This window comes from Pyxicephalus adspersus, chromosome 8 (assembly GCF_032062135.1).
Source record: "Pyxicephalus adspersus chromosome 8, UCB_Pads_2.0, whole genome shotgun sequence".
Taxonomy (NCBI): domain Eukaryota; kingdom Metazoa; phylum Chordata; class Amphibia; order Anura; family Pyxicephalidae; genus Pyxicephalus; species Pyxicephalus adspersus.
Genome location: NC_092865.1, coordinates 63,267,985 through 63,284,797, shown reverse-complemented (window position 1 = coordinate 63,284,797; position 16,813 = coordinate 63,267,985). Strand labels below are relative to the sequence as shown.

Here is a 16,813-nt window from a genome sequence, read left to right as displayed (position 1 = left end):
TTTTTTTTAATTTATTCAATTTTTTTTATTTAAAAGTACATATTATACTCATACTATTATTATACTGTAAAATAAATGTTCATGGAAGACAATGTACTGCTTTACATGTATAAATCCACTGTATTGCATTCAATACAGTTATTTTGTATTGAATGCAATACAAATAGATTTGAATTTCCCGCCCCACCCTGAACGTCCACACGCACCAATGTCACTGGGAACTCCTTGGTGAGACATCGGGTGCAGAGGAAGAAAGAAGAAGGGGATTGTGAAGAAGGACGCCGGCGGATCAGGTAAGCATTTTATTTACTAACATTTTCCATCGGTTTACCTACCTCGAGTGTGACTCGGGGTTACCGATTCCAGCATCTTTTTTAAACCCCAAACCACACTCGGGGTTACCGCTGGGGAGGTTAATACTTTAATAAAAGCAAAAACACACCAGCCATATGCATCGACACCCATTTAGCAGACAGGGTTTGCTCTGAAGAATTCTTTGTTTGTACTAGCCCATATATTCTGGATCAGATCCATTCCAGGTTTGCTATATAACCCAGGTTCACCCATGATAGTTTTCTCCAGCCTTGGGGAGCTTTGATAAATCCGGCTCAGTGTGTTCATCCATCGATATCACCCCAACCTTTGGTTGAACAGACTAAAGTTAACATTGGTACTTTAATTCATTGAAAAAGCTGATGCAGCTTACAGATCCTCATTCATCAAGGAAGACCTATAAGCGACAATGATCAGATCTGACTGATGGCCCCTAGAATGTTGCACCCTATGTGTTCCTCCAAGCAAGGAGCTCCTCAGATGGATCGTATGTTAGGTAAAGTGATAAAAAAAAAACTCATGAGACTTCCAGATATCATTCACAGGACCACTGAACACAAATGTAATTAGGAATAAGAATCAATCAGGCAGGTATCATTTGGCCATGGTGGTGACACATCTAAATTAGATTTGTGAGACGGTAATTCATTCTGAAATTTGAGAAGATGAGTTTGCACTGCTGTAAAGCAAGGTGACCATTGTCTACAGTAATGCAGAGACTTTATATACAGACAGGAAATGATCATTGTTCTGTAACTTTCAATTTTACTATTCCATATTTAAATATTTTATTCTGAGCACGTCACCCATATTCTCCTCCTACATGTGCAGTACAGTCATTATAGACAACTGTTGGAAATCACATTGCACAAGGAACTGTTGTCATTTTACATGAATCTGTCAATATTACCATTTCACATTACTGGGATTACTGGAAGGAATTCTTATATTGCTGGATGATTACTGAATTGTGGCTGGAGCTGGTCCTGGGTGCTTACATAGCCCACTAAGTAACATGGAACGGCTCAAGTTTACAGGAAGTTGGCCATTTGGAACAAATAGAGTGCATGGTAAATCTAAAGTATTTGTTGATGAAAACCCCACTGTTTTCTGCATGAAACTGATTTTACAAATTTCGTCTGCTCATTTTTACCACAAATATACAGCTATGAGAACGTACCCAGACACATGGGGCCCGATTTATTAAAGCTCTCTAAGGCCGATAGGATACACTTTCATCAGTGAAGCTGGGTAATCCAGCAATCCTGGAACAGTTCTGGTCCAGGATCAAAACATTTGCTAGCAAATGACGTTGAAGAAATTAATTCCAGGTTTGCTGGATCACCCAGCTTCACCCATGAAAATGTACCCTCTCTAGCTTTAGAAAGCTTAAATAAATCAGGTTTAAAGTAGAAGTGCTCTTCCAGCTGAACCATTTTTTCATAGCGTACAGGTGTAAACAGAACCTAAAAAATTGCAAGCATGTTCAGGGTATTTATTTATTCTTAGCAGGTACACATAAATGCTGAATCTAAAGCCTTTAATTCAAAAATCAGGATACATTTTCTTTATAAGTACAGAGAAGCACCCTGAATTCCGTTATAAATTCTAACAAAAGTTATAAAGTCACATTTTTTTTGAACATTGAAAATTCTTCAACTTTATCATTAAAGTCTAACTCAAGGTTAGAGACCACCCATTCCTCTGACACCCTTCCCCCTTGATCCTTGAGTATATCCTTTTAATTATTATACATACTTTTTCTTACTTTTTTCTGATCTTGTAATGCTTTAGGTCTCCATATGCTTTTCTCCTACAGAGAAAGTGTCCCTTATGCAAATTACATTTTCTAAAGACCCACCCCTGAGGTTCCTTATATCGTGCCCTCCCAGAAAGAAAGCTGGATAATACCAAAGTACGACTCAACTGTGAAACAGAGATGAGCTAAAGAAACACACCATGTTATTTTACAGATTTACACAAAGAGCTGGAAGCCGCAGCCCTTTTGTTTGGTATTATCCAACAATATCCGTGTCTACATTAAAATCCCAGAGAATTCTTTAGAACTTGCAGACAGATCTGCCTACCAGCTCCATAAAAGTCTATAGGTCATAAGCTTGGTACAGACTTCCAATATTTATCGCTAGAAAACGGACGATTACGACCGATCAATGATTATGCACGATTATACTTGAACAATCGTATTGTGCACAATTCTGTACATGCTGTAACGATACGATCGTTCAAATATATTCCACCAATAATGTACACACACTAGATTCGATTGTTTGAACGATGCAGGGAGAAACATGTAAAGAGTATTGCAGAACCATGCACGATCACCGAACGACCGTACACACGATAGATAGTGAACGATCAGTGGCCAATCAGATCCGCTGTGCTGTTCATTTGCAACGACAATCCTTGTTCGTCACTTTTTTTAAAACGATTTTTGGCCAATCGGTCCTTCGCCGGTCGTTTCCAACGATAATTATTGGATATGTGTATGCAGCTTTAAATGTGCCGGTGCTCCCAGGACAAACAGGGGAACTGTTGGCTGTTGACTGTTGGTTATAAATATATAAATATTAGGAGAGAGGTTAGTTTAGGGGAATGGGTCACTAAAGAATAACTACTCTATGTATGAAATGGAAGTTATTGTTTATTTGTTAGTTTTTTAAATCAATGCTGCCTGCTTAGATGTTCCTTACTTTCTACAGGACTGAAAGCAGAACTAAAGTTCCACTTTAAAAGTTTGAGTTCCGGCAAGGTTTTATTGCAGAAAGGGACAGGCATTACCTGGGGGTATATCTTACCATTAAAACACATACACCTGGAAGATTCTCTATTGGATTCAGATTCACCACTATATAAACAAGACCGCATGCTAATCAAGCTTTTTATGCTAGGCAGCCATACAACCTAACTCACAACAATATCACCTCTCCAAATCTTATGAAAGCCTTAAATATTTTCACCTTATAACTGGATATTTAGCCGTTTGGCTGTCGCTGCCCTTTAAAAAGCAGATACCGTTTTCCTTGTCATCACATACGATTTTTCCGGCGTTGCTAATTTTACATAACTGAAATTACATTTCATATTCTTGTGTCATATTGCTCATCACTCTTTTAATTAACAGATTATTAATATACTCAGCCTGTAATAACTGCATGACATGCACGCTGATAATTCCCCATAATTCTCCCTAAATGAACACAAGATGGGTTTTGGCCAGTGATAAAAAAAGAGCAACCGGATCTGTTCTTGCCGATGAAAATATTACCGGCGCATGTGTTCCTAGACGATCACACTCATTTGAGAAATCATTTTATTCAAATTGCCGCTTGTCTGTCAGAGTATTTACATTCTCCTTCAGCCGGGGAATTAATACATCTTAGCCGCAGTGCTAAACATTAAGCTTGTTCTTCCATTTCTGAACATAATCCAATGTTTGATTAACATATAAAGTATTTCTTAGAGATTTGCTGCTTCGTTTTTGTTGATTTAAAGTGAACTTGACACCTGAACCAGCTAGAAGCAATTTGAGGAATTGCTACCAGCTAAGGAAGTCATTGGGAATGAAGCTGTGTAGGGTTGTACGTAGAACTTGCCCAGTGAATTATGGAGGAAAATGAATGAAAATAACTTTCATGGGTCCTAGAAAAAGGCAACAATTGCCCCTGGACATGCTGAATGCCTGGCTGTGATGCTGCCCCTAGAACCTTAACCAGAATAGTGGACAACCCGAACATTTAGCAACTTCTACTATCTATATCTCAAAATGTTTTGCCATGACCAATGGATTTATCAATACTAATCCCTCTACTTTCCCAAATACCGACATGGACTGGCTAATTGTAATATTAAAGTGGCCACAGCGCCTCTTTTTAAAATGTTTTTGGGTATCCAATGACCAAAAATGTAATCAAGTTCCACCCCTGTCCCCGCCACATCACCACCGGCTCAAGGAAAGTTTACTTTGGGTAAATAAATATCCTTACATCCATCAAAAGGACGTTGCCCCACATAAAATCAACAACAATCCTCCAAAAGAGAGCCATCAGATGAGCCCCATTTTATTAGAATTGCTGAAGGTTTTTAGCCCCTGATAAAGAAAAGTGCTATATTCTGTGTTTGCTGTGGTTAGAAAGTCCCATTGAAGCCCAAATAGCAATACCGTGTTTCCCCGATTTTAAAACATCCCCATTAAGTAAGCCACCCCCGATTTTTGAAAAAAAAATTAAAATAAGACACTTCCCCGTTAATAAGACATCTGATCCTGCGTGTGTGTCCTTTATGCTGGCTGCAGCGTGTGTAATAAGACCTAGGGCATATTTTGGCATTTCAAAAAATATAAGAGAGTGCCTTATAATCGGGGAAACAGGGTAATAATCTAATAGGGATTTTAATCCTTCCCAACTCTATCCAAAACCAAAAAAATGTTTTGCCTTCACAAATCTTTCATATACAAACCTACATATTAATACTAAATTATTGCAAATTTTTATCCAAACTGGCTTTAAACAACGATTTGTCCTTTTCTGCAGTTGCTGGATTTTAATAGGTCGACAGTAGTTATTATAGTTTTCACCTACAGCACCCTCTTCTGGTGAAATCAGTTGGCACAGAATGACTACACTGAGGCCCATCCTATCATAAAGTGAATTTCTGAATTTTTGGAAGTATCCTTCATAACTTCTTGAAATGATTCTTTATGCTGCTCATGGCATATGAAATTTAACTCAATCACATTTGTGTATAGAAGGGCAGTTCTGAACAAGGGTATAAAATTAAAATCAGGGTTCCCTGTACAGAAAGAGTTAAAAATAAAATATACAGTATACAACGCATTTGGTCTTTGCTGACCTGCGAAGTGTGTCCAAGGGCGGATATCTTCTGAAACGATGATAGATGGAGTTAATAGTGTCCGGGACCATTATCATTACACATTTGCATAAAAGTAATCACAATAGAAAGGTACATTAAAAGTATTAATTACCCATTAAAATAGTCATTTAAAATCCATTACACTTGGTGCTAGTAAATGGATGATCATTCAAGTAGTAAGTGTGGATTTTGAGCAATTTAATATCATTTATTTTAGGACAGATTCATTTTTTTCCCTCCATGCGGGTTTAAAAAATGTATTTATTTTCTTTTTCCGACTTGACAAAACATTTGTTTAATATACATTTCCAATATTATTTCTGCATTACAGGATGGTATACTGCAAAATAGGGCCACGGATAAATGGACTGGTAGCAGAGAGAGGGCAGTTAACCTTGATCCTCTACTCTAAAGAGTTCATTAATTGCTGCTTTCCATTAATTCCTCTTTCAGTTCCATATTTGCGGTTTAATTGTGAATTAATGTGTTATGCTGTATAGCTTCACCAAATATGAAGCATATAAAAGCTTACAAGTCCTCTCTGCTGGCAGATGTGTATGACTACTTTGCAATCTGCCTTCTTGGTGGAGCAGGAGCCAAGGGCGTAGCATTAGGATGTTGGGGTACAGAGGAGGTTCAGTTATCAAATTTATGGTGGCTTGTGTGCTACTCACTGGAAAGAACATAGCTTCTTGCACATTGGGGCACCTGTATTTTCCAAGTATGGCAGGTTATGTAAGGTTGGCAAAAGTCAAGCTCTTGGTAAGAACTAGAAATTATGCGCCTGGATGTAATTTTTGGAGAGCCATACAATGCCAAGACTCTGTTTTAGGTGGACCCTTCTACTTGGCACAGGGGTGCCATCAGAAATTTCTGTCCCCCATACTAGGTAGCTACCTGCCTCCCTATGTCTAAAAGTTCCAACACTGAAACTCTTTTGATCAGGACTAGGTATAAACCCTTTTACCCCCTGATGGTGGCCCCAGCTTGGTACAAGTTTGGTGATTTGACCAACTTCTTCTAGCATCAAGTAAACTTCCAAATAGCAAAATAGAACTATGGTCTTCCATTGAATTATTGAGACATGTACCATCCAAGTTACTGGATTTGGGACTTGTTTTACTGTCATACAGAAACCTATAGTTGTACTACCATGAAAATTATTTGACTTGTAGGAAACCGGCCATGGCCTTGGGTGTTGTTCTCCAAAACACAAAAAAGTCCTGTTTTTTGAGTCCATGTGGGTAGCCTTTAAAGTGTTTATAAAGCCAACATTTTTAAGCAAAAATAATTATCAAAACCCCATCTTGTTCTGCGTGTCATTTGCCATGTGTCCTTTTTTTGGAGAATTTTAGGAATCCTTCCAAAATTAGGGAAATTTCTCTTGGACAGCTGTTACTGCAGTCAATATTGTGAATTTTCTCTCAATTATTGTTCTTTTGTAATATTCTGAATGGCAAATAGTAGTTCTCTTAAGTATCCAAATACTATGCTGTGTCTACCATTTGTTTATTGGGCCTAACTGGGCCAAACTTTTAATTAAAAAATGTTAATTGAGTTAATTTCCCCTTTAATATATAATATATAACTATAGAAATCAAAACAATTACATTTATGGCATACAAGTGTCAGTTTCTGTGAATTCCAGTGGTCATTTTAGTCCATCCTTAATTAGACACAATTATATTTCAAAGGGCAGTTTGGCAACCATTACATTTTTCAGACATTTTGTTGAATGGTGACTGGTCGCAGATATTTAAGGGGTACTTAGACAAGATTATAGGAGAATGTTCCCCACAGTTTAGGAAATACTGTTGCAGACCAGTCATGGCCAACAGGTGGTCTGCAAGCCATATGTAAATGATTAGAACACACTCTTTTACCCTCTTACATTACATATAAGTCAGTTGTAATAAAAAAAATGAAATGATCACAATAACAATTGTTGAGTTGATGACCCATTACATCAGTGTTTCTCAAGCCGACAACTTGACTTGACCCTACACTTACTTCTCTTTTAGCCCACTACGGTGATGGTGGTCTCACTGAGTAATGGTTGTTCATGAACGATGACTGATCCCAATATTACATCCTAAATTTTTTTGCTCATAGTCATAGCATTTTGTGGGCAATTTTCAATAGATCTGGTGCATTAAGTTGTTTTTTTTTACCTTTTTACAATTTATTGTACTGCAATAAATGAGAGCATAAATGATATTAGTTAAGTAGAATGACACTTGACATTTGGATGCATATTATTTTTGTGGAATCTCAATGCATCTATATCCATCTAAAATCACCAAGGGAAATGTTTTTCTTGCACTTTCCCTTTCCCTTTATTTATGATGTGCTTCCCTGTTTAGTAGTTATCTTTCTGCATGATTCCCACACGGCTGCTATAATTTATCATACAGCAAATCCCACGTTTAATGTAAGTCGAACAATTTTACCATGTGCTAAAATAGAGGAATCTTGCAGTAAAAATGTCAAATCTAATATGATGTGTAGTGCAGAAAAGTTCTGACACCTATCCAGCTGTAACTGCGAGTAATTGTGTTACTAAATCCTCTGCCTCGTGCTTGCGATATCCGTCATTTATTCTCCCATTACTCAGGTTAAAGATGATCAGAATTATTTAATAAAGTGTCTTTAGCACAAATTTGTAGAACACAAAACTGAGCCCGATCTTACAGCGCCCTGTTGTATTTTAAAATGTGATATTGAAGTGTCATTAAGATTCAGGGGTATGGGAAGCAGAAACACATCAATTGTTTCCTAAATATTTTGTTTCCTTACAACTCTAACCTATTCTCCTCTTGTGTCACTGTCTGTCATTTGTAACCCCTAATAATGTACCGTGCTGCTTAATATGTTGGCGCTATATCAATACATTTTTTTATTATTAATATTATTATTAATAATAATAATAATAATAATAATATACAAAGAGCTTAGCAGTCATTTGAAAAGTATTGCCATTCAAGTCTATTGGGTGGTCAATAAGTAAAGGCACAGAGTGTAATCAAGAAAATGCAACCACAAAAACTTCCAAATGCCTTCCAAATATTTTTCGATTGCTTTTTTTCAAATAGCGTGTTTTGAGGTTATTTATTATTTTTGATCAGTGAAAGGCTTTTTCAGACATCTGTATGAACAAGCCTTAAGAGCTACCTTGAACCACTAGAACAGTTTTAGTTATATACAGTAGGTAAGTAACAGATATTGCTATATTGCTATGCCAATTTTTTTAATAATAGCAAGACACTTGATTTTGTAGTGCTCCACAACACACTGTAGTACGTTGTGTAAGAAATAAAAGGCCATGTGATTTTTGGCATGTTCGTGCAAGATGGCAGACCATTTATTTTCAGTGGCGTGCCATAACGCACATTATTGTATGTTATGACATATAATATATAACATTAATTTATAACATTAAGTTATAACATTAACACATTACAAAGAAGTAAATGGGTCCTAAAAGAAACCACAAAGTAACCTTCAAAGTGATGGAGAATGACGGTCGGTCCATCAGAACTGAATGGACAGTAAACCCTGGCACATGGAACATTGAATGGAACTCTATAAAATGATGTTTTTGTTAATTTAGCACACAAGCACCCGTGTGATAAATAAACTGTTTATAGTTTTTTTTTTCCCCTAAATCAGGACATTTATTATACTGATAATATTGGATAGTACCTTTCTTTACCCCAGACCTGTTCTCACTTCGGCACAATTGGTGCACAAACTCAAAACAGAAAAAAAATTAAATATTACAAGTCTTTTTTGCAGATGGGACAGGCTTTGTGTATTCTGCAACCAAATTACCTTACCTACCTGTTCATATTTATTAAACTTCTTCACTCTTCACCCACTCCTCTTCTGAATTCTGGATCTTCGGCCACCTTGACTAATAACGTAACTCCAGGTAATGCACAAGGGGTATTAAACAGAGTGTTCATTCAGTGTATAATACAGAAAAGATTGCCAACGGGCAGGTAAATTTGTTTTATTGCAGAATAGACATAACCTGATCTTTTAATGACAAAGAACCTGCTTGCCCGCAATTCTTCAGCCCCCAAAATGTATCTTACCAGCATGCACTGCAGCGCAACACATGGCAACATACTGCTGTTCAAAAATGCAACATGTGCAAATTTAGGTGGTTCATGGTCTGCTAAAAAGTCAGCTAAAATTATTATTGATAACAAACGTTCATTGGTATCCTATCAAAATGATATTTTCTGCAAGGAAACTGATGCAGTGATTTTGTTACATGGATTTCCTGTGCTCCAGAAAATGAGATGCTTTAAATTGATATATTATCTTTATAAACACAACAGGGATTTTGTCTGTATTAAAACACTGGTAATGGTTATAATAAATTTATTAGAATCATTCGTTCACCTAGCCAGCAATGTTACAACCATATCCTTATCATGTATGAAGACCTTATAGTTCTTCAGCAAGCTGCAAACATGTTTCGGCTGTTGAATAGCATTCATGTGTGTTTTTGCTGCTTAATATACATTGAAAATGTATTTTATATTTTCCTGATTGGTGCAAAAACAGTTTATCCTGCTTGAAATCCAGTCATCTTGTAACTTTGTGCCTATAGTGCGCTAAAATTACAAGGAATGGTTTGAGCTCTGTCCGGTTCACTCCTGTGAAACAGTTTGCAGAAATTTAACTCACTACCTGAGCCTGGTGGCAATAGTAACAGGAAGTAAGGGTAAATCTCCAGTTGGGTCCCCAGGGGTATAAAGTATAAATGTACTCAGCCAGGATTCAGCCGACTAGTATCCAAAATTGATACACTGGATTCAATTAAAAATCATAATTTATAAATTGAATACAATTTGAAAGTTGCAAATTTGGGAAAAAAAGAGTGAATTTTGGTGAAATATATGTGAATTGTATATGAAAACATTAAAATATACCTCCTGGTGTGCCAACATTACTGATTGTCCTTCTTCACAGCTTGTTCAACCTTCATCCATTGTGTTACCTCTTCACTCTTGTGATCAGCCTCAAACTTGTTTCCTTCCAAGGACCCACACGCATCACGTTCTAGTCATAAGGGTTAATGTTCTGTATCTGAATGGCCGGGCTTTGTTATTTTTTTGTGGATTGTAATTAGAAGATGGGATTAAAGTTTACAGATCATTTGAGGAACAAATGGCCATTCTCATTAGTTTTATCTGAGCTAATTAGCCCAGCTTCCCCACAAGTCTCCCACCACCACGTATAGATAAGGATTGGGGAGCAGGGTTGTACATTCTCATGGCATCTGGTTTTTGTGCAGTAGGTCGAAAAGAATCAATACATTTGTCAAAACGGCTTCAGCTTATCTTCTGCTCGGAAATGGAGCATAAATGAGCCTGATCCATAGGGACCCCAATGCCCTTTAATAGAAGTTATCAGAGAAAATATCTGCTTGTGGACTTTTGAAGAACAAGCAGCATTTATTTGTAGACTGGACAGGGAACTACATCAAAGCTGCTGAGAAACTATTATATTCCTATTACATTTTGTTTTGTTTTATGGCAAGGGTGTAGCAAGGGGTAATGGTAGACAATAAACACAATTTTATAACTGCTCCAAATGTCCCTAACTCCCATCTTCAATAGTATAGTTTCTAATTGTATTTTTAACTTATTTTATTAAATCTTTTATCTCTACATAACTGGTCCCAAGCAATGTTTTAGGACTTGGTTTTAACAATGTATTAGGGACTTTCCCTAGGGCCGGTTCATACCTGCCTCCGGAATGAGCGATCCCCTGCTACTCCCTATGTCTATAACTTTCCAGCAACTCGAACATTTCCACCAAAGTTCTGGTCCCATCAGCATGTTTGAAAGCTGTATGGCTTAAATATAGCAGAGTTTAAGCTCACCTCCACCCACTTGATAGGTAAATAATTTTATTTTTCTATTGCATACACAACTTTTTTTTTAGGAAAGTGTAGACATTTTTGTTTTGTATTTTTTTTGGGGGGGGGAATCAAGAATGACCACTATGACCACTATACATGTCAAGGAGAGAGGGCATAGCAGGGTTCTGCTCCCCCCTCCGAACATAATGGGTGCTGTATACAGTGCTCGTTTATTTATCTGTCATTAATTAAAATTAATGAAAGATTGGTCCAGAAATGAAACTCCAAGGTATCAAGCTTAAATTGTGGCCCATTGAGGAGATTTACCCCTCTTTCTTGAAGACCATTGTGATGACCTTTTATTTATATATCACCAACATATTAATAATCATTGTACAAAGTCCATAGTCATGTCACTAACTGTTCCTTAGATGAGTTCACAGTCCTTGTCATAGTCATTCACCTAGTATAAGGCCAATTATCATACCACTACCCTGTTTGCCTGAAAATAGGACAGTTTCTTATATTAATTTTTGTTCCAAAAAATGCAGGGCATGTCTTTTTTATGAACAAAAAGATCAACATTTATTCAAATATAGTCGTGTCATCACAACATTCCAAACTCTGAATTCCATTTTGAATTTCTTGTGACTCCATTTCTTTTAGAACCATTGGCCCGAATTTCCCATGTCTTGCAATAGCGCTTTCCTTAACTGAGCACCTCTTGTCCATGTATTTATAAAAATTGTAGCTTATTTTTGGGATAGGGCCTATTTTCTGGCTGGGGCTTATATTTAGAGCATCCTCAAAATACGGAAAAATCATGCTAGGGCTTATTTTCGGGGTAGGTCTTTTTCTGGGTATGTAGAAAAACGGTATGTAGAAAGATGGGTACATTTTGTATTTATCCTGTGTGAAAACATTTTTGTATTGCGTTTTCTTGAGAGAGCACTGATACTTTCATTACTGTACTGCTTCTTCATCGTTAACAATACACTGAGGCAGAACTTGAACAAAACTTTCTCAAGAGTTCTCAACCACCGTGTAGGCTGCAAAGGGGTGTAATGATGTGCAGGATCTGGCAGCGGTCTGGCAGGGGTACCTGGATCAGACCAGCATAATATAATTACAAATCTATTGTTAGGCAATACAGAGTACACATAGACGTATTAAATTATGAACTTGTATTTGACGAATTATCATATATATATTTATTGATGGAAGTTTATCTTTCTTTCCTTTTAGTATGAATATTTCAATGCAGTTCTCATCAACGAGAAAGATGAAGATGGCAATTTTGTCGAGCTAGGGAAGGAGTTTTTGTTGCTGCCCAATGATCATTTTAATAACTTACCTGTTAACGTCACTCTTAGTGATGTCCAAGTGCCAACCAATGTTTACAACAAAGGTAAGTGCTGAAATGTTTAATTCTCTCTTATTAATAAACTATTCAAAAGACGTATTGTTATCAAAAGTGGCTTCTCTGGAGAGAGTATGGGTTTGACCACAGTGAGTCAGAAAGTAAGAAAGGTAATTTTAGAGCCAAGGAAACTTTTCCAATGTTCCTGTTGAACCTTTTAGGGATTGAAGAAAGGTGTCCCCGATGGTACACAAAAGCTAAAAATTAGTCTGCTTAAAGTTTTAACCCTTCCCTACTCAATGCTAAAAAATGTTTAGCAATAAAAACATTTTGAAGTGTATTTAGAAATGACAAATAATTAAACCTCTATTAGGATTTTATACCTGTCTGTGTCTGGGGAGTTCTATTCTCTCTATTAGGTCTGGTGGACATTTTTGAACCGTCCTATCGTAAACTAATCCGAAAGAATAAACATAGCGAGCTAACCACTAATAAATGGCAATAATTAAATGGGTATATTGAATATCTGAGAGGATCACCTTGGGGAGATTTTCTTTCACTTTTTATGTTTCTGGGAAGAAAGTGATGGACAATCATCCTGATGAAACAAACAAAAAATGGCTTAAAATATTGCAGCCATTACTAAATTGGGGTATAGATATACTATAGGCATTTGGTCATAGTTTTTGAACATATTGCAGATATTTCCTCTCCTAAACTCACCTCTAGGCTTGGTGTGCTTTGTTTGGCTAAAACACCTGAAAATTAGGATAGCCAGTTGACTGTTGCAGTAGGGGGCGTTATAGGTGCCCTAGTTGGCAAAGTAGTATAGATTTTGCCCTGGTACATGAACTCTGATAAGGACACCAATGACCCAGTGGATACAGATTACACAGATCATGTTGCACCAGAATGTTCCGCTGTTTACAGTCCCATCCACAAATGTGCACAGACCCTTCAACATTCCCATTACTCTATTGCCCAACTGGGAACAAATAATGACATATGTGCAAACAATCTAATATTGTGTAATCCCTTGTGTTCAGGTGGTCTGTCCGAGATTTCCAATACAAACTGTCACTAAACATTAGGTTGATGATAATTTGACTGTATCTTGTGGATTTTTTTATTGTATTGTTAGGAATTATTTGTTATGATTTTTGATTAAAGATGACTTTTGTACACAAGCTTGAGTAAACATGATGAGATTTTATATTTAATCAGAGATGTTTTTTGACTTTTGCATGATCAACAGGTTGCCTCATTATATTAAAGTGGACCTTTACTAACATTTAGTGATGATGGAAAGGAAAGGACCGAACATAAAAAACAGGCATAGCTACTTAACTTATTTATCCTTAATTTGTCAATGGCAGATTCTAGTACAGAGTGTAAGCCCCCCTTCCCCAATAAAAACCAAATACTATTATAGCCATATATTACCCAACATTGTAAATATGTATAATACCCATCCATGTAACCAAAATGCTTATCCTAACTCTAATGTAATCCTAACACTAACCTTCACACTGACCCTTCCAGTAACCCTACACTAACCCTTCTATTAACCTTAGCATCGTTATTCACCCTTTCTAACCAAACTAAAATCCAAACAACTACCCTCACACACACTAACTCCTCATATAATCCACCCCCCTGCAACACTAACAGTATCCATTATTATTATCAAACAGGATTTATATAACGCCAACATATTACGCAGCGCTGTACATTAAATAGGGGAATAACGGTATTAAATAGCCTTACCGGTAACCATCTTTGTAATCTTAACCCTCTTACAATGACCCTCTTTCTGATACCCCAGGAAAGAGTGTCAAGCACTGGGAGACAGGACCTATAGGAGGTGCTACGGCTAGCAGGGAGGTGGTGTGAGCCCTGAGAAGGGCCAAGGCACAAAGTATAAGCAGTAACCAGGTCTCTGATGATGAGGATGTTGAGCCACTGGTTACTGCCAGGTTGTGGTCCTTGGGCACACCAAGGTGGGCAAATCACGGTACCAAATCACAAAGCAGAAGGTTTGTTGAGGAAGGCTGGCGTCAAGGCAGGCAGCAAGCAAAAAAGGTCAGGTCACACTCCAGGGGTCAATCACCAGGGATCCAGGAAACAGACACCAGTGACACAGGGGCCACTGCGGGCACACGGAACACAGGAGACAATGGAAGCCACAGGAAGCACAAGTGACATAATGCTATCCACAAACAGACAGGAACACTGGAACAGCACAGGGAATTGACTGGGAACCAACTAACTGGACAACGAGGGGTTAACGCAGGAGATGGACAGAGGAAACACTGGATTAAGCACCAGGTGAACAGGAACTAGCTCAACAGAACTAGGGGCTCTGCACAATGGAGACACATTGCACAAACACATAGTGCAGTGTGTGAACTAGCTAAAAAGCCAGGGCTGGTCAAAAGGCTATTTTCTGATTGGCCAGCGGATTGGACAGATTTAATAAAACTTGGAAACAGAGGCATGCCCAGCTTCAGAACCGCAAGCATGCGCAGGAGAGAGGCGTCTGTGCTTTAGTGAGGACGAGGTAAGTGTGACAAAGAGACTGTAATTAGGACAGTGATACGTTTTTTGGCAAGTTGTGACATAGCCTTAGCCTTTCTGTAACCTCCCTGATAAATCTCCCTGTAAATGTTTGAATACCTGGTGCGATTCTCTCTCCAAATACAGTCCCCTCTCAACTAAACTATGCTGATATACCAGAAAACTTAGTCTACTATTGCAATTATCTGTCCAATGTCCAGGTAAATCTGCCATGGCCCCACTGGAAAGCCAATGTATGCAGGTTTTCCAGGTCATTCAGGTTGCGTGACCATTCTTCTACCTTATTTAAGTAATATTATTAATCTGAATTTATTTATTATTGGCATGTTACGCAGCGCTTTACAAAGTACATAGACATGTCACTGTCTCTCAAAGGGTTCACAATCCAATGTCCCTACCATAGTCATATGACATTAACACAATCTAAGAGAGATCCATTACCTACATGTTTTTGGAAATGGGCAGGACAATCAAACTCCATGCCACATATAAAGCAATGGACTAAGGTAACTAGGTATGGGCCTGAGGGCAATAAAACAGAGACACTAGTAGTGACGTTTGCTTGGTGTCGACTGATAGAAGGTTGCAAAGCCAATATTATTATTATTAGTAATTAGTATTTGTATAGCGCCGACATATTACACTGCGCTTTATTGAATGTATGGGTGAAGGGGGTCAAGAAAAAAAGGCCAATAGATGAGCCACAAGGTATCTGATATATGAGCACACTGTAAATCTATATTTTTGTGTACTTCCTTTCCTGCTTTTCTACTTATTACCAGACTTTCTCACCAGATTCTTGTCAGTCTTCACTTACATTGCTGTTATGTTTAAATCTCGACAACAGGATGAGTTTATCCTGCAAAATCTGCCAGTTTCGAATCATAATCTTATTTCGTTTCAGCTTCAGCAGGCGCATGTTTTTTTTTTTTCCTATTTGCAAAGCTCTAATTTTCTAGAAAATAGGTAAACTCAGCTCAACAGCCATTTGGAAAGGTTTGATAGGAGAGTGTGACGGAATGATATTCATAGATCCTTTTAACTGGCAAATTGAAAAACCTACCTAATCAAAAGATGTCTGCGGTTCATCATGTTTCAATATCCTCCCAAGCAGACCCTATATACTTGGAGGAATGGAGCCCCAGCCCAGCATAAGTTCTTATTATTGTGTGCATTTATCAGCTGCTGGTGAAAGCGCTCGTCTTTCGGATTGCCGAAGAGGTGCATTGTGGAGAAGCGCTCCTGACACAGCTGACACATCCTTTTCCTTTTCACTTGTAAAGATTCCTCCAGTTGAATAACTCTCAGCCCAAGATGTTAAATGATTTCAGAAATATTGGGTCTTTGAATAACTTTTGAATAACTGTTTTGCTAAGCCGAAGTGAGGGTGCCCCCCTGTATTAATGATTGCACGGATCTTGCTACAAATTCAGAATAAATCTTTTGTTGTTTAAAATAAATATGTGTTTAAAATCCCTGCTTTCATTTTTCTTATCAGACTGGGAAAAGTACTAATATTCAAACTTCTTTTGCAAAGCATATTGCATTTTATTTTAATACTTTTAATACTCTTCCTTCCTTTTACTTATGGGTGCTTAAAACGCAACATTAATTTTTAAATATTAATGTGCAGAAATAGAAAGCTTTAATCTTTATTTTTTTATTTACTAGAACAATTATAAAGCCTTTAAAGGTTTACAAAACTTTAAAATAGTGGAAATTATACTATGCTTACAGTGAGCCTGTTTTTAAAAAAAAATATAGCCCCTTGTATG

The 16,813-nt window shown here is 37.4% G+C and overlaps 1 protein-coding gene across 3 annotated transcripts in view; it reads left to right on the top strand.

Annotated features, from left to right (window-relative positions):
- CACNA2D3 (calcium voltage-gated channel auxiliary subunit alpha2delta 3) overlaps positions 1–16,813 on the top strand; it is a 547,059-nt gene that overhangs the window by 207,771 nt on the left and 322,475 nt on the right. For all 3 annotated transcript variants that reach the window (XM_072420933.1, XM_072420932.1, XM_072420934.1), the window contains one exon: positions 12,347–12,509. In XM_072420933.1, coding sequence (XP_072277034.1) covers positions 12,347–12,509 — 163 coding nt within the window. The remainder of the gene's footprint in view (positions 1–12,346; positions 12,510–16,813) is intronic.